The following is a 20,265-nucleotide window of genomic DNA, read 5'->3' on the forward strand; positions in this document are numbered from 1 at the left end:
AAACACTGTAGTACAATGTTAACAGAGCTTTTAAAAAACCCACTGTGGATCTACTACTGTATCTGAGGAACGGTTTGATTAATGACCCTCATCTATATGTGTGTAGAGAGGCTGTACGATTACGTTACAACACCAGGCTGGCAAAGTCAGTGAGACCAAACGTTATTATAGTCTTCTAATGCCCTTGGCGCCAACGTGTCTCTCTTCCTCTGATGATTCATTTAAAACAACGTGGTTGTTTTTGTGGTATTTTGATTGGCTAAAAGAGTCTTCCCAAAATGTTACCATCCAAATTCTCAGCCAATCAAAAGACAGATCTTTGAAACGACACCAAAGTCTTAATTAGACGGCTGTATAGTTTTTACAGACAGTTACTGCCTAGAAACATGTTGCCTAGAAACATGTTGCCTAGAAACATATTGCCTTGAAACATATGTTGCCTAGAAACATATTTTGCCTAGAAACATGTTGCCTAGAAACATATTTTGACTCAAATGTTAGTACGTAGGACACCAGAAGTTGTATTATTAGGGATTAACATGGTGAGTCGGTTGCTGATAATCGGATGTTATTGTTCTGACCAGGTCAAGATAAGTAATGTGAACCAGACACTCATAGGAAACCTCCCAGACGCCACCCTATTCCCTACGTAGTACGGACCCTGGTCAGAAGAAGTGCTCTATGTGGGGAATAGGATGCAATTTGGGGATAAACCATAGTGATCCGTGTGATGAATCTAAATGGAAAAGTTGAGGCACGCAGACATGGGAACCGTGAAGATTTGAGGACAGAGATTCAGGGAACATCATCCACATCAAAATCAATCTGTAATGACCAGAGATAGACAAATACATTTAATCATGTCTTTAGGGAGGTTTACTAGAGGAGCCCCTCACTCCTTTTCTATCCCTCCATCCCTCCATCCCTCTAACCCTCCATCCCTCTAACCCTCCATCCCTCCATCCCTCCATCTCTCGATCCCAACACCCTTCTATCCCTCCATCCCTCTATCCCTCTATCCCTCCATCCCTCCACCCCTCCATCCCTCTATCCCTCCATCCCTCCACCCCTCTATCCCTCTATCCCTCCATCCCTCCACCCCTCCACCCCTCTATCCCTCCATCCCTCTATCCCTCTATCCCTCCATCCCTCCACCCCTCCATCCCTCTATCCCTCCATCCCTCTATCCCTCCATCCCTCCATCCCTCCATCCCTCCACCCCTCCATCCCTCCATCCCTCCACCCCTCCATCCCTCCATCCCTCCACCCCTCCACCCCTCCATCCCTCTATCCCTCTATCCCTCCATCCCTCCACCCCTCCATCCCTCCACCCCTCCATCCCTCCATCCCTCCACCCCTCCATCCCTCCATCCCTCCATCCCTCCACCCCTCCATCCCTCCATCCCTCCACCCCTCCATCCCTCCATCCCTCCACCCCTCCACCCCTCCATCCCTCCATCCCTCCACCCCTCCATCCCTCCTCCCTTACTTTTAATGGAAGTAACGTTACTTTTAATGGAAGTAACATAATAGTAACATAATATAATAAGTTACTTTTAATGGAAGTAACATTGTAATATAATAAGTTACTTTTAATGGAAGTAGCATAATATAATAAGTTACTTTTAATGGAAGTAACATCGTAATATAATAAGTAACGTCACAAGTAATTTTTTTAAGTAACGTTCCCAAACGCTGTTCCCTACATAGTGCACAACTTTTGACTAGGAACCCTTAACACTGATAGGGAATAGGGTGATTTGGTACGCAGTCTCTGTGTGGCGTTCGGAGGGCTACGTGGCCCCTATTACAGGAGAGGTATTAACCTCCAGGGAGGAAAGGGTTGGAATTAGGAGGAGGGGACTCCTGTTCCCTACACACACACACACACACGCACGCACACACGCACGCACGCACACACACACACACACACACACGTACACACACACACAGACACACACACACACACACACACACACACACACACACACACACACACACTCCAGTATATAACATCTTAGTGTTCTGGCTGAAATCTTTACCTTACGGCATCACAGACCACGTTCAGTAGCAGCTCAGTGATTGGTTCAGCCATAGAGGGTAGGTGTAAATCCAGCCGTGTGATAGGATGGATGAGAGAGAGAGGAACATGCGTATAGTCAGACACACATGGTGTAGGTAGTGTCCTGCAGTGGCATGGCCTGCTATTGGCTGGTAATTGGGAGCAGCTGTTGCTGCAATGACTCAACTGTTCAGGAATCCTCACACGTGCCACGGCAGGGTTAGACTGGGGTTGGGGTAGGTACCTGTCCTGCCTCGACAGGGTTGGACTGGGGTTGGGGTAGGTACCTGTCCTGCCACGGCAGGGTTAGACTGGGGCTGGGGTAGGTTCCTGTCCTGCCTCGGCAGGGTTAGACTGGGGTTGGGGTAGGTACCTGTCCTGCCTCGGCATGGGTAGACTGGGGTTGGGGTAGGTACCTGTCCTGCCTCGGCATGGGTAGACTGGGGTTGGGGTAGGTACCTGTCCTGCCTCGGCAGGGTTAGACTGGGGTTGGGGTAGGTACCTGTCCTCCCTCGGCAGGGTTAGACAGGGGTTGGGGTAGGTACCTGTCCTGCCTCGGCAGGGTTAGACTGGGGTTGGGGTAGGTACCTGTCCTGCCTCGGCAGGGTTAGACAGGGGTTGCGGTAGGTACCTGTCCTGCCTCGGCAGGGGTAGACTGGGGCTGCGGTAGGTACCTGTCCTGCCTCGGCAGGGGTAGACTGGTGTTGCGGTAGGTACCTGTCCTGCCTCGGCAGGGGTAGACTGGGGCTGGGGTAGGTACCTGTCCTACCTCGGCAGTGGTGGACTGGGGTTGGGTAGTGTGCAGTATGTGGCCATTCAGTATGTGGATATACATACAGTACACACTGTGTTTACTAAGTACTGGGCATTATGCCTACAGTACACACTGTGTTTTAGTAAGTACTGGGCATTCCAATATACATACAGTACACACTGTGTTTACTAAGTACTGGGCATTATACATACAGTACACACTGTGTTTAACTAAGTACTGGGCATTCCAAAATACATACAGTACACACTGTGTTGTACTAAGTACTGGGCATTATGCCTACAGTACACACTGTGTTTTACTAAGTACTGGGCATTATACATACAGTACACACTGTGTTTTACTAAGTACTGGGCATTCCAATATACATACAGTACACACTGTGTTTAACTAAGTACTGGGTATTATACATACAGTACACACTGTGTTTTACTAAGTACTGGGCATTATACATACAGTACACACTGTGTTTACTAAGTACTGGGCATTATGCCTACAGTACACACTGTGTTTTACTAAGTACTGGGCATTATACATACAGTACACACTGTGTTTACTAAGTACTGGGCATTATACATACAGTACACACTGTGTTTTACTAAGTACTGGGCATTATACATACAGTACACACTGTGTTTACTAAGTACTGGGCATTATACATACAGTACACACTGTGTTTTACTAAGTACTGGGCATTATACATACAGTACACACTGTGTTTAACTAAGTACTGGGCATTCCAAAATACATACAGTACACACTGTGTTGTACTAAGTACTGGGTATTATGCCTACAGTACACACTGTGTTTACTAAGTACTGGGCATTATACATACAGTACACACTGTGTTTTACTAAGTACTGGGCATTATACATACAGTACACACTGTGTTTACTAAGTACTGGGCATTATACATACAGTACACACTGTGTTTTACTAAGTACTGGGCATTATACATACAGTACACACTGTGTTTTACTAAGTACTGGGCATTCCAATATACATACAGTACACACTGTGTTTAACTAAGTACTGGGTATTCCAAAATACATACAGTACACACTGTGTTTAACTAAGTACTGGGCATTATACATACAGTACACACTGTGTTTAACTAAGTACTGGGCATTATACATACAGTACACACTGTGTTTTACAGTAATGCTTTCCATTGTTTGTCCTTTCCTATGTTGATATGAGAGAGGGATAAGAGCTTTTAACCTGTCCTATGTTTATATGAGAGAGGGATAAGAGCTTTTAACCTGTCCTATGTTGATATGAGAGAGGGATAAGAGCTTTTAACCTGTCCTATGTTGACATGAGAGAGGGATAAGAGCTTTTGACCTGTCCTATGTTGATATGAGAGAGGGATAAGAGCTTTTTACCTGTCCTATGTTGATATGAGAGAGGGATAAGAGCTTTTGACCTGTCCTATGTTGATATGAGAGAGGGATAAGAGCTTTTGACCTGTCCTATGTTGATATGAGAGAGGGAGAAGAGCTTTTGACCTGTCCTATGTTGACATGAGAGAGGGATGAGAGCTTTTAACCTGTCCTATGTTGATATGAGAGAGGGATAAGAGCTTTTGACCTGTCCTATGTTGACATGAGAGAGGGATGAGAGCTTTTAACCTGTCCTATGTTGATATGAGAGAGGGATAAGAGCTTTTGACCTGTCCTATGTTGACATGAGAGAGGGATAAGAGCTTTTGACCTGTCCTATGTTGACATGAGAGAGGGATAAGAGCTTTTGACCTGTCCTATGTTGATATGAGAGAGGGATAAGAGCTTTTGACCTGTCCTATGTTGACATGAGAGAGGGATAAGAGCTTTTGACCTGTCCTATGTTGACATGAGAGAGGGATAAGAGCTTTTAACCTTTTAAGCTTTCATACAGGTTTGTATTTTTATCTCACACACACACACACACACACACACACACACACACACACACACACCGGCTTTTAGTCAGTTGAAATTGTGTAACTGTCGTCAGATAATACAGCATTACTAGAACATCTCCTCTCACTCAGAAGTTGGCCAATGAACTTGAAGATTTGTGAAAGAAATTTAGGATATCCTAAATAAATCTAGCTTTTGAGTGAGAATATCCAGTTTAAATCTATCTTTTGAGTGAGGATATCCAGTTTTAAATCTATATTTTGAGTGAGAATATACAGTTTAAATCTAGCTTTTTTTGTGAGAATATCCAGTTTAAATCTATCTTTTGAGTGAGGATATCCTGTGTAAATCTAGTTTTTGAGTGAGGATATCCAGTTTAAATCTAGTTTTTGAGTGAGGATATGCTGTGTAAATCTAGTTTTTGAGTGAGGATATCCAGTTTAAATCTAGTTTTTGAGTGAGGATATCCTGTTTAAATCTAGTTTTTGAGTGAGGATATCCAGTTTAAATCTAGCTTTTGAGTGAGGATATCCAGTTTGAATCTCACTTTAGTGTGAGGATATCCTGTTTAAATCTAGTTTTTGATTGAGGATATCCAGTTTAAATCTAGCTTTTGAGTGAGGATATCCAGTTTAAATCTAGCTTTTGAGTGAGAATATCCAGTTTGAATCTATCTTTTGAGTGAGGATATCCCGTTTGAATCTCACTTTAGTGTGAGGATATCAAATTTAAATCTAGTTTTTGAGTGAGATTATACATTTTAAATCTAGTTTTTGAGTGAGGATATCCTGTGTAAATCTAGCTTTTGAGTGAGGATATCCTGTGTAAATCTAGATTTGAGTGAGGATATCCAGTTTGTAATTCATGTTTTGTTTCTCTCTCCTCAGTGAAGAATGGAAACAAGAAGGATGAGAAGAACAAAAAGGGAACATTGAAAACTCCCAACAGCATCAACGAGGGAGAGGGCCAATACAAGTCAGCAAAAGAGGGTGATTCATGAAGGATATACCAACACACACACACACACACACACGCACATACACACACACACACACACACACACACACACACACACACACACACACACATGCACACACACACACACACACACACACACACACACACACACTGACTGACAAACACACGCACACACACACACATACACACACACTGACTGACAGACACAGACACAGACACACACACACACACACACACACACACACTGACTGACAGACACACACAGACACACACAGTGTGTCTCTAACTATCCTTCTCCAGTTGACTGAATTCAAAAAGCTGATTTTATTTTCCCTCTGAGGAGAAACCCTGGCAGGAAAGACGATGCTTGAAAGGATAAGTCACAGGATGAGATCCAAATGGCACCCTATTTCCTGTTAGTGCACTACTTTTTACCAGGGCACTGTGGGGACCAGAGCCCTTTGGACCGTGGTCAACAGTAGTGCACTACTTTTTACCAGGGCACTGTGGGGACCAGAGCCCTTTGGGCCGTGGTCAACAGTAGTGCACTACTTTTTACCAGGGCACTGTGGGGACCAGAGCCCTTTGGACCGTGGTCAACAGTAGTGCACTACTTTTTACCAGGGCACTGTGGGGACCAGAGCCCTTTGGACCGTGGTCAACAGTAGTGCACTATATAAGGAATAGGGTGCCATTTGGGACGAAGTCACATAGACGGCTGTCCTCTTAGCAGATTAAATATTGTGTTTGGTTGCTATGGATCATGTCCTGGTTGTTATGGATCATGCCCTGGTTGCTATGGATCATGCCCTGGTTGTTATGGATCATGTCCTGGTTGTTATGGATCATGTCCTGGTTGCTATGGATCATGCCCTGGTTGCTATGGATCACGTCCTGGTTGCTATGGATCATGTCTTGGTTGTTATGGATCAAGTCCTGGTTGTTATGGATCATGTCCTGGTTGTTATGGATCATGTCCTGGTTGTTATGGATCATGTCCTGGTTGTTATGGATCATGTCCTGGTTGTTATGGATCACGTCCTGGTTGTTATGGATCACGTCCTGGTTGTTATGGATCATGTCCTGGTTGCTATGGATCATGTCCTGGTTGTTATGGATCATGTCCTGGTTGTTATGGATCACGTCCTGGTTGTTATGGATCATGTCCTGGTTGTTATGGATCATGTCCTGGTTGTTATGGATCACGTCCTGGTTGTTATGGATCATGTCCTGGTTGTTATGGATCATGTCCTGGTTGTTATGGATCACGTCCTGGTTGTTATGGATCACGTCCTGGTTGTTATGGATCACGTCCTGGTTGTTATGGATCATGTCCTGGTTGCTATGGATCATGTCCTGGTTGTTATGGATCATGTCCTGGTTGTTATGGATCATGTCCTGGTTGTTATGGATCACGTCCTGGTTGTTATGGATCACGTCCTGGTTGTTATGGATCACGTCCTGGTTGTTATGGATCATGTCCTGGTTGCTATGGATCACGTCCCTGTTGTTATGGATCATGTCCTGGTTGCTATGGATCATGTCCTGGTTGTTATGGATCATGTCCTGGTTGTTATGGATCATGTCCTGGTTGTTATGGATCACGTCCTGGTTGTTATGGATCATGTCCTGGTTGTTATGGATCACGTCCTGGTTGTTATGGATCACGTCCTGGTTGTTATGGATCATGTCCTGGTTGTTATGGATCATGTCCTGGTTGTTATGGATCACGTCCTGGTTGTTATGGATCACGTCCTGGTTGTTATGGATCATGTCCTGGTTGCTATCGATCACGTCCTGGTTGTTATGGATCATGTCCTGGTTGTTATGGATCACGTCCTGGTTGTTATGGATCACGTCCTGGTTGTTATGGATCATGTCCTGGTTGCTATCGATCACGTCCTGGTTGTTATGGATCATGTCCTGGTTGTTATGGATCATGTCCTGGTTGTTATGGATCATGTCCTGGTTGTTATGGATCATGTCCTGGTTGTTATGGATCACGTCCTGGTTGTTATGGATCACGTCCTGGTTGTTATGGATCATGTCCTGGTTGTTATGGATCATGTCCTGGTTGTTATGGATCATGTCCTGGTTGTTATGGATCATGTCCTGGTTGTTATGGATCACGTCCTGGTTGTTATGGATCACGTCCTGGTTGTTATGGATCACGTCCTGGTTGTTATGGATCATGTCCTGGTTGCTATGGATCACGTCCCTGTTGTTATGGATCATGTCCTGGTTGCTATGGATCATGTCCTGGTTGTTATGGATCATGTCCTGGTTGTTATGGATCATGTCCTGGTTGTTATGGATCACGTCCTGGTTGTTATGGATCATGTCCTGGTTGTTATGGATCACGTCCTGGTTGTTATGGATCACGTCCTGGTTGTTATGGATCATGTCCTGGTTGTTATGGATCATGTCCTGGTTGTTATGGATCACGTCCTGGTTGTTATGGATCACGTCCTGGTTGTTATGGATCATGTCCTGGTTGCTATCGATCACGTCCTGGTTGTTATGGATCATGTCCTGGTTGTTATGGATCACGTCCTGGTTGTTATGGATCACGTCCTGGTTGTTATGGATCATGTCCTGGTTGCTATCGATCACGTCCTGGTTGTTATGGATCATGTCCTGGTTGTTATGGATCATGTCCTGGTTGTTATGGATCATGTCCTGGTTGTTATGGATCATGTCCTGGTTGTTATGGATCACGTCCTGGTTGTTATGGATCACGTCCTGGTTGTTATGGATCATGTCCTGGTTGTTATGGATCATGTCCTGGTTGTTATGGATCATGTCCTGGTTGTTATGGATCATGTCCTGGTTGTTATGGATCACGTCCTGGTTGTTATGGATCACGTCCTGGTTGTTATGGATCATGTCCTGGTTGCTATCGATCACGTCCTGGTTGTTATGGATCATGTCCTGGTTGTTATGGATCATGTCCTGGTTGTTATGGATTATGTCCTGGTTGCTATGGATCACGTCCTGGTTGTTATGGATCACGTCCTGGTTGTTATTAATCACGTCCTGGTTGTTATGGATCACGTCCTGGTTGTTATGGATTATGTCCTGTTTGCTATGGATCATGTCCTGGTTGTTATGGATCATGTCCTGTTTGTTATGGATCATGTCCTGTTTGCTATGGATCACGTCCTGGTTGTTATGGATGATTTCCTAGTTGCTATGGATCATTTCCTGGTTGTTATGGATCATGTCCTGGGTTGTTATGGATCATGTCCTGGTTGCTATGGATCATGTCCTGGTTGTTATGGATCATTTCCTGGTTGCTATGGATCATGTCCTGGTTGCTATGGAGAATTTCCTGGTTGCTATGGATCATGTCCTGGTTGCTATGGATCATGTCCTGGTTGTTATGGATCATGTCCTGGTTGTTATGGATCATGTCCTGGTTGTTATGGATCATGTCCTGGTTGTTATGGATCACGTCCTGGTTGTTATGGATCATGTCCTGGTTGTTTTGGATCATGTCCTGGTTGTTATGGATCATGTCCTGTTTGCTATGGATCACGTCCTGTTTGCTATGGATCACGTCCTGTTTGCTATGGATCACGTCCTGTTTGCTATGGATCACGTCCTGGTTGTTATGGATGATTTCCTAGTTGCTATGGATCATTTCCTGGTTGCTATGGATCATTTCCTGGTTGTTATGGTTCATTTCCTGGTTGCTATGGATCATGTCCTGGTTGCTATGGATAATTTCCTGTTTGTTATGGATCATGTCCTGGGTTGTTATGGATCATGTCCTGGTTGCTATGGATCATGTCCTGGTTGTTATGGATCATTTCCTGGTTGCTATGGATCATGTCCTGGTTGCTATGGAGAATTTCCTGGTTGCTATGGATCATGTCCTGGTTGCTATGGATCATGTCCTGGTTGTTATGGATCATTTCCTGGTTGCTATGGATCATGTCCTGGTTGCTATGGAAAATTTCCTGGTTGCTATGGATCATGTCCTGGTTGCTATGGATCATGTCCTGGTTGTTATGGATCATTTCCTGGTTGCTATGGATCATGTCCTGGTTGCTATGGATCATGTCCTGGTTGTTATGGATCATTTCATGGTTGCTATGGATCATGTCCTGGTTGCTATGGATCATGTCCTGGTTGTTATGGATCATTTCCTGGTTGCTATGGATCATGTCCTGGTTGCTATGGATCACGTCCTGGTTGTTATGGATCACTTCCTAATAGTCCAACAGGAGCCAAGATGATCTAGCCTGATCCCCCAACCTGGTTCCAGATCTGTTTGTGTTGTCTTGCCAACATGGTCTCAGATCTGTTTGTGTTGCCTCGCCAACATGGTTCCAGATCTGTTTGTGTTGTCTTGCCAACCTGGTCCCAGATCTGTTTGTGTTGTCTTGCCAACATGGTCCCAGATCTGTTTGTGTTGCCTTGCCAACATGGTCCCAGATCTGTTTGTGTTGTCTTGCCAACATAGTCCCAGATCTGTTTGTGTTGCCTTGCCAACATGGTCTCAGATCTGTTTGTGTTGCCTTGCCAACATGGTTCCAGATCTGTTTGTGTTGCCTTGCCAACATGGTCTCGGATCTGTTTGTGTTGCCTTGCCAACATGGTCTCAGATCTGTTTGTGTTGCCTTGCCAACATGGTCCCAGATCTGTTTGTGTTGCCTTGCCAACATGGTCCCAGATCTGTTTGTGTTGTCTTGCCAACATAGTCCCAGATCTGTTTGTGTTGCCTTGCCAACATGGTCTCAGATCTGTTTGTGTTGCCTTGCCAACATGGTTCCAGATCTGTTTGTGTTGCCTTGCCAACATGGTCTCGGATCTGTTTGTGTTGCCTTGCCAACATGGTCTCAGATCTGTTTGTGTTGTCTTGCCAACATGGTCCCAGATCTGTTTGTGTTGCCTTGCCAACATGGTCCCAGATCTGTTTGTGTTGTCTTGCCAACATAGTCCCAGATCTGTTTGTGTTGCCTTGCCAACATGGTCTCAGATCTGTTTGTGTTGCCTTGCCAACATGGTTCCAGATCTGTTTGTGTTGCCTTGCCAACATGGTCTCGGATCTGTTTGTGTTGCCTTGCCAACATGGTCTCAGATCTGTTTGTGTTGCCTTGCCAACATGGTCCCAGATCTGTTTGTGTTGCCTTGCCAACATGTTTGGACCAGGCAAATGCTGCTCCAAGTCCCAGAACCATGTCCAATAGTCTGTGGTCCAGTGGAGCATCTATCTCACCACTCTGCTCCAAGCCACAATGACCACACAATGACTCCAGTCATCTATCATGTTGATTCATATGACTACAGTCATCTATTATGTTGATTCATATGACTCCAGTCATGTATCATGTTGATTCATATGACCAGTCATGTATCATGTTGATTTATATGACTCCAGTCATGTATCATGTTGATTCATATGACTCCAGTCATGTATTATGTTGATTCATATGACTCCAGTCATGTATTATGTTGATTTATATGACTCCAGTCATGTATCATGTTGATTCATATGACTACAGTCATCTATTATGTTGATTCATATGACTCCAGTCATGTATCATGTTGATTCATATGACCAGTCATGTATCATGTTGATTTATATGACTCCAGTCATGTATCATGTTGATTCATATGACTCCAGTCATGTATTATGTTGATTCATATGACTCCAGTCATGTATTATGTTGATTCATATGACCAGTCATGTATCATGTTGATTTATATGACTCCAGTCATGTATCATGTTGATTCATATGACTCCAGTCATGTATTATGTTGATTCATATGACTCCAGTCATGTATTATGTTGATTCATATGACCAGTCATGTATCATGTTGATTTATATGACTCCAGTCATGTATCATGTTGATTCATATGACTCCAGTCATCTATTACGTTGATTCATATGACTCCAGTCATGTATCATGTTGATTCATATGACTCCAGTCATGTATCATGTTGATTCATATGACTCCAGTCATGTATCATGTTGATTCATATGACTCCAGTCATGTATCATGTTGATTCATATGACTCCAGTCATGTATCATGTTGATTCATATGACTCCAGTCATGTATCATGTTGATTCATATGACTCCAGTCATGTATCATGTTGATTCATATGACTCCAGTTATGTATCATGTTGATTCATATGACTCCAGTCATGTATCATGTTGATTCATATGACTCCAGTCATGTATCATGTTGATTCATATGACTCCAGTCATGTATCATGTTGATTCATATGACTCCAGTCATGTATCATGTTGATTCATATGACTCCAGTCATGTATCATGTTGATTCATATGACTCCAGTCATGTATCATGTTGATTCATATGACTCCAGTTATGTATCATGTTGATTCATATGACTCCAGTCATGTATCATGTTGATTCATATGACTCCAGTTATGTATCATGTTGATTCATATGACTCCAGTTATGTATCATGTTGATTCATATGACTCCAGTCATGTATCATGTTGATTCATTAGTGGTGCAGCAGCATACCGACGGAAGCTTCTTCCCACCGTTTCGTTTTGCCATTTAATCAATGAGCATCATGTTATTTCTTAATCTGGGCTTTTTGTTTCAAAGACATTAAGTGGGTATTACCCTGTTGCATTCAAGATGGTTGCTGTATAACACCAGGGTCAAGGTTTACTAACTCTCCAGGAAGAAGAAACAGAGAAATAGTCCAAGACAAGTAGAAGGGTTAACATTTCAACTTTAAAGGGAGAATTCAGAAGTGACTTAGGGTTGTGAGGTGACCATTGGATCCCAGAATGGTTTTAACCTGTTGGAACTTGTCTCTCCCGCTCTTTCTTTCCCCACCCCTTTCATTGTGTAACAAGCCGTCATATCTGGTTAGTCCACTAGGGACTTTTCATTGTGTAACAAGCCGTCATATCGGGTTAGTCCACTAGGGGCTTTTCATTGTGTAACAAGCCGTCATATCGGGTTAGTCCACTAGGGACTTTTCATTGTGTAACAAGCCGTCATATCGGGTTAGTCCACTAGGGACTTTTCATTGTGTAACAAGCCGTCATATCGGGTTAGTCCACTAGGGACTTTTCATTGTGTAACAAGCCGTCATATCGGGTTAGTCCACTAGGGACTTTTCATTGTGTAACAAGCCGTCATATCGGGTTAGTCCACTAGGGACTTTTCATTGTGTAACAAGCCGTCATATCGGGTTAGTCCACTAGGGACTTTTCATTGTGTAACAAGCCGTCATATCGGGTTAGTGCACTGGGGACTTTTCATTGCATTATGTTAGTAATCAATTCAACCTATACTGTGTGTGTTTATGTTTAATTAAATATAGTTAATTGATTTGTAAAAATAGCCGTCATCACATTAATGATAGTCTTGTCACGACACTGAGGTGACCGTTGGATCCCAGGATGGTTTTAACATGCTGAAACATGGGAACACACCACTGGCATGTCTGGCAGAGAGACTGAGGTGACCCGTTGGATACCAGGATGGTTTAAACATGTTGGAACATGGGAACACAACACTGGCATGTCTGGCAGAGAGACTGACGCTGTAAAGTAGTTCAAGAAACACACAGACACTTTCTAACCTGCTCTCGGCTCCCAATCCCAAGACATGATTTTAGGACTGCAGTTATTGTTGAATACGTACCTGTTTATTCAATCAAAATATATGCCTTTAGTGCTTGGGGTATAGTTTTTCTGGACTGTAGATGATTTATGGCCTGTATTTGACAGTTTAATCATGGCTAAAGTTTGAAAACTCACATTTTTTGTGTGTGTTATTTTCCTAAAGGAGAAACCAAATGGCAAAACATTCACAGATAATCAAATTAATGTGTTGGAAGAGTTTTTTTCTCCCAGGTATTGTTCTGTGTCCATAACTCATGGAGATAATACTGGAGGAAGAACCAAGGAAACAGCAGGTATTGTCCTGTGTCCATAACTCATGGAGATAATACTGGAGGAAGAACCAAGGAAACAACAGTGTCCATAACTCATGGATATAATACTGGAGGAAGAACCAAGGAAACAACAGGAATTGTCCTGTGTCCATAACTCATGGAGATAATACTGGAGGAAGAACCAAGGAAACAACAGGTATTGTCCTGTGTCCATAACTCATGGAGATAATACTGGAGGAAGAACCAAGGAAACAACAGTGTCCATAACTCATGGAGATAATACTGGAGGAAGAACCAAGGAAACAACAGGAATTGTCCTGTGTCCATAACTCATGGAGATAATACTGGAGGAAGAACCAAGGAAACAGCAGGTATTGTCCTGTGTCCATAACTCATGGAGATAATACTGGAGGAAGAACCAAGGAAACAGCAGGTATTGTCCTGTGTCCATAACTCATGGAGATAATACTGGAGGAAGAACCAAGGAAACAACAGGAATTGTCCTGTGTCCATAACTCATGGAGATAATACTGGAGGAAGAACCAAGGAAACAGCAGGTATTGTCCTGTGTCCATAACTCATGGAGATAATACTGGAGGAAGAACCAAGGAAACAACAGGAATTGTCCTGTGTCCATAACTCATGGAGATAATACTGGAGGAAGAACCAAGGAAACAACAGGTATTGTCCTGTGTCCATAACTCATGGAGATAATACTGGAGGAAGAACCAAGGAAACAACAGGAATTGTCCTGTGTCCATAACTCATGGAGATAATACTGGAGGAAGAACCAAGGAAACAGCAGGTATTGTCCTGTGTCCATAACTCATGGAGATAATACTGGAGGAAGAACCAAGGAAACAACAGGAATTGTCCTGTGTCCATAACTCATGGAGATAATACTGGAGGAAGAACCAAGGAAACAACAGGAATTGTCCTGTGTCCATAACTCATGGAGATAATACTGGAGGAAGAACCAAGGAAACAGCAGGTATTGTCCTGTGTCCATAACTCATGGAGATAATACTGGAGGAAGAACCAAGGAAACAACAGGAATTACATTACATTCCCTACTACACTGAAGCAGGGATTTATTTGTGTTGAATTGTTTGATCATGTCTTTAGCCTTTAGAATGCTCAGCAGCGATAGCGCTATGATTTAGATTTTTTGTTGTTCAATCCAGATGTTTCCCAAAGAGTTGATATCTGTAGTAAAACCACAAGAAGAGCAGCCTGGAATAATTTGGTGGGACCAATGTCAAGCACAATTGAATTCCAAGTCTTTATTGATGCTTTATAAACATGCCTTTGATGTGCAGCTGTCTGTCTGGCAATGCATGCTGGGAGTAGAGTGATCCAGCAGAGCAGAGTGTGGTGTGTGTGTGTGTGTGTGTGTGCCCGTGCGCATTCATGTGTGCGTACTAGTGCGCATGTGTCTGTCATTGTGCTTTGGTCAAAAGTAGTGCACTTCTCTCTCTGCTTGTTTTACCTGTTAACCTGTTAACCTTGGTTGATGAGTCTGATCTTGTTTTACCTGTTAACCTTGGTTGATAAGTCTGCTGTGAGAGGCTGTGAGGGCTCAGGCTGACCCTGATACGTTCTGATGCCGCGCTTTGGAGTCACGCTAATAAATTATGTGTCTGTTGGCAGTCTGGGAACAGCTCTCAGTGTTTTCCTCAGCTGGCAGAGGTTACAACAACTCATTTACTTACTTATTCCACTCTGTTCTAAAAGTTTCCACAGAAACGCAGATGTCTCAGAGACGTTGTTGCCCACTGCATCGCAGTGCTTGAGGCGTCACTACAGCCCCGGGTTTGATCCCAGGGGTGACTGGGAGACCCGTGAGGCGGCGCACAATTGGCCCAGGTTAGGGGAGGGTTTGGCCGGCCGGGATTTCCTTGTCCCAACGGGCTCTGGCGCCTGCAAGCTGACATCGGTTGTCAGTTGGATGGTGTTTCCTCCGACACATTGGTGCGGCTGGCTTCCGGGTTAACCGAGCAATGTGTCAAGAAGCAGTGTGGCTTGGCGGGGTCGTGTTTCGGAGGACGTTTGGCTCTCGACCTTCACCTCTCCCGAGTCCGTACGGGAGTTGCAGCGATGAGACAAGACTGTAACTACCAATTGGATATCAGGACATTGGTGTGAAAAAAGGAAAATAATAGTAATAATATGATGTTGTCAGATCAGATCTCACCTAGCCTGGTCTCAGATATGATCTCACCTAGCCTGGTCTCAGATCTGATCTCACCTAGCCTGGTCTCAGATATGATCTCACCTAGCCTGGTCTCAGATCAGATCTCACCTAGCCTGGTCTCAGATCAGATCTCACCTAGCCTGGTCTCAGATCAGATCTCACCTAGCCTGGTCTCAGATCTGATCTCACCTAGCCTGGTCTCAGATCTGATCTCACCTGGCCTGGTCTCAGATCTGATCTCACCTGGCCTGGTCTCAGATCTGATCTCACCTAGCCTGGTCTCAGATCAGATCTCACCTAGCCTGGTCTCAGATCAGATCTCATCTAGCCTGGTCTCAGATCTGATCTCACCTAGCCTGGTCTCAGATCAGATCTCACCTAGCCTGGTCTCAGATCTGATCTCACCTAGCCTGGTGTCAGATCAGATCTCACCTAGCCTGGTCTCAGATCTGATCTCACCTAGCCTGGTCTCAGATCAGATCTCACCTAGCCTGGTCTCAGATCTGATCTCACCTAGCCTGGTCTCAGATCTGATCTCACCTAGCCTGGTCCCAGATATATTTGTGCTTTTACCTTCTCCATCCTCATTGTTATGCCAAAATGTATTGCATGACAATTCCATAAGGAGTTGCCAAGAGAGCTATAACAGACTGGCACCAAGAATGAGAAAGAGCCTGACCAGACTTGAATCCAATGTTGTGTTTAGCCCCTGCCTACTGCGGTGATGTAGCGTCTTGTGCTCTAGCTAGCTAATCAACAACCATAATAAACAATTTGATAATTTGCACGAAGATGACTTTATGACTTCCCAGCGAACCAAAATTGGTTCTGTGAAAGTTCTCAGAACATTCATTAGGTCTCGCGGCAAATGTTCTCATACCACAAAAGAACTGTCCAGGCTGGTGATTATACAATGTTTGTTTAAAACATTCGCCTGATGTTGGAAGAACATTCCTAGAACATTTAATCTGTTCTTTAAAGGTTCTCAGAATGGTTAATTTAGTTGTGGCGACAGTGTGGTGAGAATATTGTGGGAACAGTCTGGTTAAAATGTTGTGGGAACAGTCTGGTTAGAATGTTGTGGGAATAGTCTGGTGAGAATGTTGTTGGAACAGTCTGGTTAAAATGTTGTGGGAACAGTCTGGTTAGAATGTTGTGGGAACAGTCTGATTAAAATGTTGTGGGAACAGTCTGGTTAGAATGCTGTGGGGACAGTCTGGTTAGAATGTTGTGGAAACAGTCTGGTTAGAATGTTGTGGGAACAGTCTGGTTAGAATGTTGTGGGAATAGTCTGGTTAGAATGTTGTGGGAACAGTCTGGTGAGAATGTTGTGGGAACAGTCTGGTTAGAATGTTGTGGGAACATTCTGGTTAGAATGTTGTGGGAACAGTCTGGTTAGAATGCTGTGGGGACAGTCTGGTGAGAATGTTGTGGGAACAGTCTGGTTAGAACGTTGTGGGAACAGTCTGGTGAGAATGTTGTGGGAACAGTCTGGTGAGAATGTTGTGGGGACAGTCTGGTTAGAATGTTGTGGGGACAGTCTGGTGAGAATGTTGTGGGAACAGTCTGGTGAGAATGTTGTGGGGACAGTCTGGTTAGAATGTTGTGGGGACAGTCTGGTGAGAATGTTGTGGGAACAGTCTGGTGAGAATGTTGTGGGGACAGTCTGGTGAGAATGTTGTGGGAACAGTCTGGTGAGAATGTTGTGGGAACAGTCTGGTTAGAATGTTGTGGGAACAGTCTGGTTAGAATGTTGTGGAAACAGTCTGGTGAGAATGTTGTGGAAACAGTCTGGTGAGAATGCTGTGGGAACAGTCTGGTTAGAATGTTGTGGGAACAGTCTGGTGAGAATGTTGTGGGGACATCACAAAATATATGTTCCCAAACACAAAAACTGTGCAGTTGGGAAGATGGATTCAACAATGTTTCTTTTAGGGTGCAAAAAACATTCAGACGATGCTGCAAGAATGTCCCTAGAACACATTTTGTCTGTTCTTTAACAGTTCCCAGAATGTTTCATTAGGTTGTGGGAACATTGTGAGGGATATTACTATAGATAGTTTTCTCAAAACACTTAAACTGTCCTATTGTGCTGACACTCAGCTCATGTTTGTATCAGGGTACACAAAACATTCCTTTTGATGTTCCATTAATGTTGACAGAACAGTCGTTGAGGTATTTAAACGGTTCCTCAAGCATTTAATTAGGTTGTGGGAACAGTGTCGGTACATTACAATAAATAAGTTCACAAGATATACTCAGTCATACAATGTTTAAGTTACGGTTGTAAAGGACATTCCCATAATATTGCAAGAATGTTGGCAGAACACCCAAATCGTTCACAGAACATTTTATTATCTTTTTTTTGGGGGGGGGGGGGAGTTGTCTGGGATGTTGCAAGAATATTCTTGTGATATTCACATAGATTACACAGAACATTCCCACAACGTTGCACAATGTTCCACAATGTTCCAAATAAGTATGTTTTTTTAATGATGTTCATAACATATCTGTTTCATTGTTTAACATAATATTCCATTGATGTTCACGCAATATACATTTTTACCTTGTCTTGGAGGTCCTCCAAATATTTAAAGAACATTTTGAAAATGTTATATTTAACATACTTTTACATAATATTACCGAAACATTATCAGCATGCAAATGTGTAGCTCCTTAAAGCAGATTGGAATTCATCCCCGTTATGTTTCTCTACAGGTTTAACGGCAATTCACATTTTGAAAGTGATATAGACACATTTTAATTTCATTCATAGGACATTTGAACAGCATTTAATCATACAAACAAAAAACATATTTTTTACACTTCATATGTTGACAATCTGCATATTATTTCATTCATAGGACATTTAAACAGCATTTAACTTCTTATGGCTGGGGGCAGTATTGAGTAGCGTGGATGAATAAGGTGCCCAGAGGTGCCCAGAGTAAACTGCCTGCTACTCAGTCCCAGTTGCTAGTATATTCATATTATTAGTATATTTTGATAGAAAACACTCTGAAGTTTCGAATAATGTTTGAATGATGTCTGTGAGTATAACAGAACTCATATGGCAGGCAAAAAACCTGAGAAAAAAATCCAACCAGGCTGTGGAAGATCTGAGGTTGGACGATTTTGAACTCATTCCCTATTGAAGATACATTGGGATATTGGTCATGTTGCACTTCCTAAGGCTTCCACTAGATGTCAATAGTCTTTAGAAACTGGTTTGAGGCTTCTACTGTAAAGGAGGGGCTCATAAGGGCTGTTTGAGTCAGTGGTCTGGCAGAGTGCCACGGGCTCGTGACGCGCAGTCATGAGAGGTAGCTCGTGTTCCATTTCTTTTCTACAGACAAAGGAATTGTCCGGTTGGAACAATTTATGTTAAAAACATCCTAAAGATTGATTCTATACATCGTTTGACATGTTTCTACGGACTGTAACGGAACGTTTTGACATTTCGTCTGCTCCTAGTGAAAGCTCTTCGTGACTTTGGATTTGTTTACAAAACGCGCTAACAAAAGTAGCTATTTGGACATAAATGATGGAGATTATCGAACAAAACAAAACATTTATTGTGGAACTGGGATTCCTGGGAGTGCATTCTGATGAAGATCATCAAAAGTAAGTGAATATGTATAATGTTATTTCTGACTTCTGTTGACTGCACAATATGGAGGATATCTGTTTGGCTGGATTTATACATCTGTACAAGATAAATACACCCTCTCTTCTTCATAGATTATGTCTAATCCTCAAAATGACCAGGGCCCATAGGGAACATGTAGGGTACTTCTGACCAGGGCCCATAGGGAAGATGTAGAGTACATATGACCAGGGCCCATAGGGAATATGGATAGATAGAATCAGATGCCATTTGGGGGCCAACAGTTTGATTCGTGCTCGACAGGATGGCATGTACTCTGTTTTTCCTGTTAGCTTGTGCTCTTGGTATGTTCCAAACGGCACCCTATATAGTGCACTATATAGAGAAGAGTGTAGCGTTTGGAATGCTCTCTCTCTCTCTCTCTCTCTCTCTCTCTCTCTCTCTCTCTCTCTCTCTCTCTCTCTCTTCCTCTCTTTCTCTCTCTCTCTCTCTCTCTCTTTCTCTCTCTCTCTCTCTCTTTCTCTCTCTCTCTCTCTCTCTCTCTCTTTCTCTCTCTCTCTCTCTCTCTCTCTCTCTCTCTCTCTCTCTCTCTCTTCCTCGCTCTCTCTCTCTCTCTCTCTCTCTCTCTCTCTCTCTCTTTCTCTCTCTCTCTCTCTCTCTGTCTCTCTCCTCTCTCTCTCTCTCTCTCTCTCTCTCACTCTTTCTCTCTCTCTCTCTGTGTGTGGATGTTAAGCCTGCTGTGAGAGCTCAGGTTGACCCTAATGAGTTCTGATGCCACGCTGAACAAACACCGCTGGGTCTAGGTACTGTGTTGTATGGGCTTGTCCCAAATGACACCGTGTTCCCTACAGAT

General features: G+C 43.4%; 1 protein-coding gene across 1 annotated transcript in view; it reads left to right on the forward strand.

Moving 5' to 3' along the window:
* Positions 1 to 20,265, forward strand: part of cpxm2 (carboxypeptidase X, M14 family member 2) — a 103,082-nt gene that overhangs the window by 1,729 nt on the left and 81,088 nt on the right. Inside the window, exon 2 of the mRNA XM_090218024.1 lies at positions 5,623 to 5,724. Coding sequence (XP_090074150.1) covers positions 5,623 to 5,724 — 102 coding nt within the window. The remainder of the gene's footprint in view (positions 1 to 5,622; positions 5,725 to 20,265) is intronic.

Source organism: Oncorhynchus mykiss, chromosome 23, assembly GCF_057628025.1.
Source record: "Oncorhynchus mykiss isolate SJ-2025 chromosome 23, ASM5762802v1, whole genome shotgun sequence".
In the NCBI taxonomy this organism is placed as follows: Eukaryota; Metazoa; Chordata; class Actinopteri; order Salmoniformes; family Salmonidae; genus Oncorhynchus; species Oncorhynchus mykiss.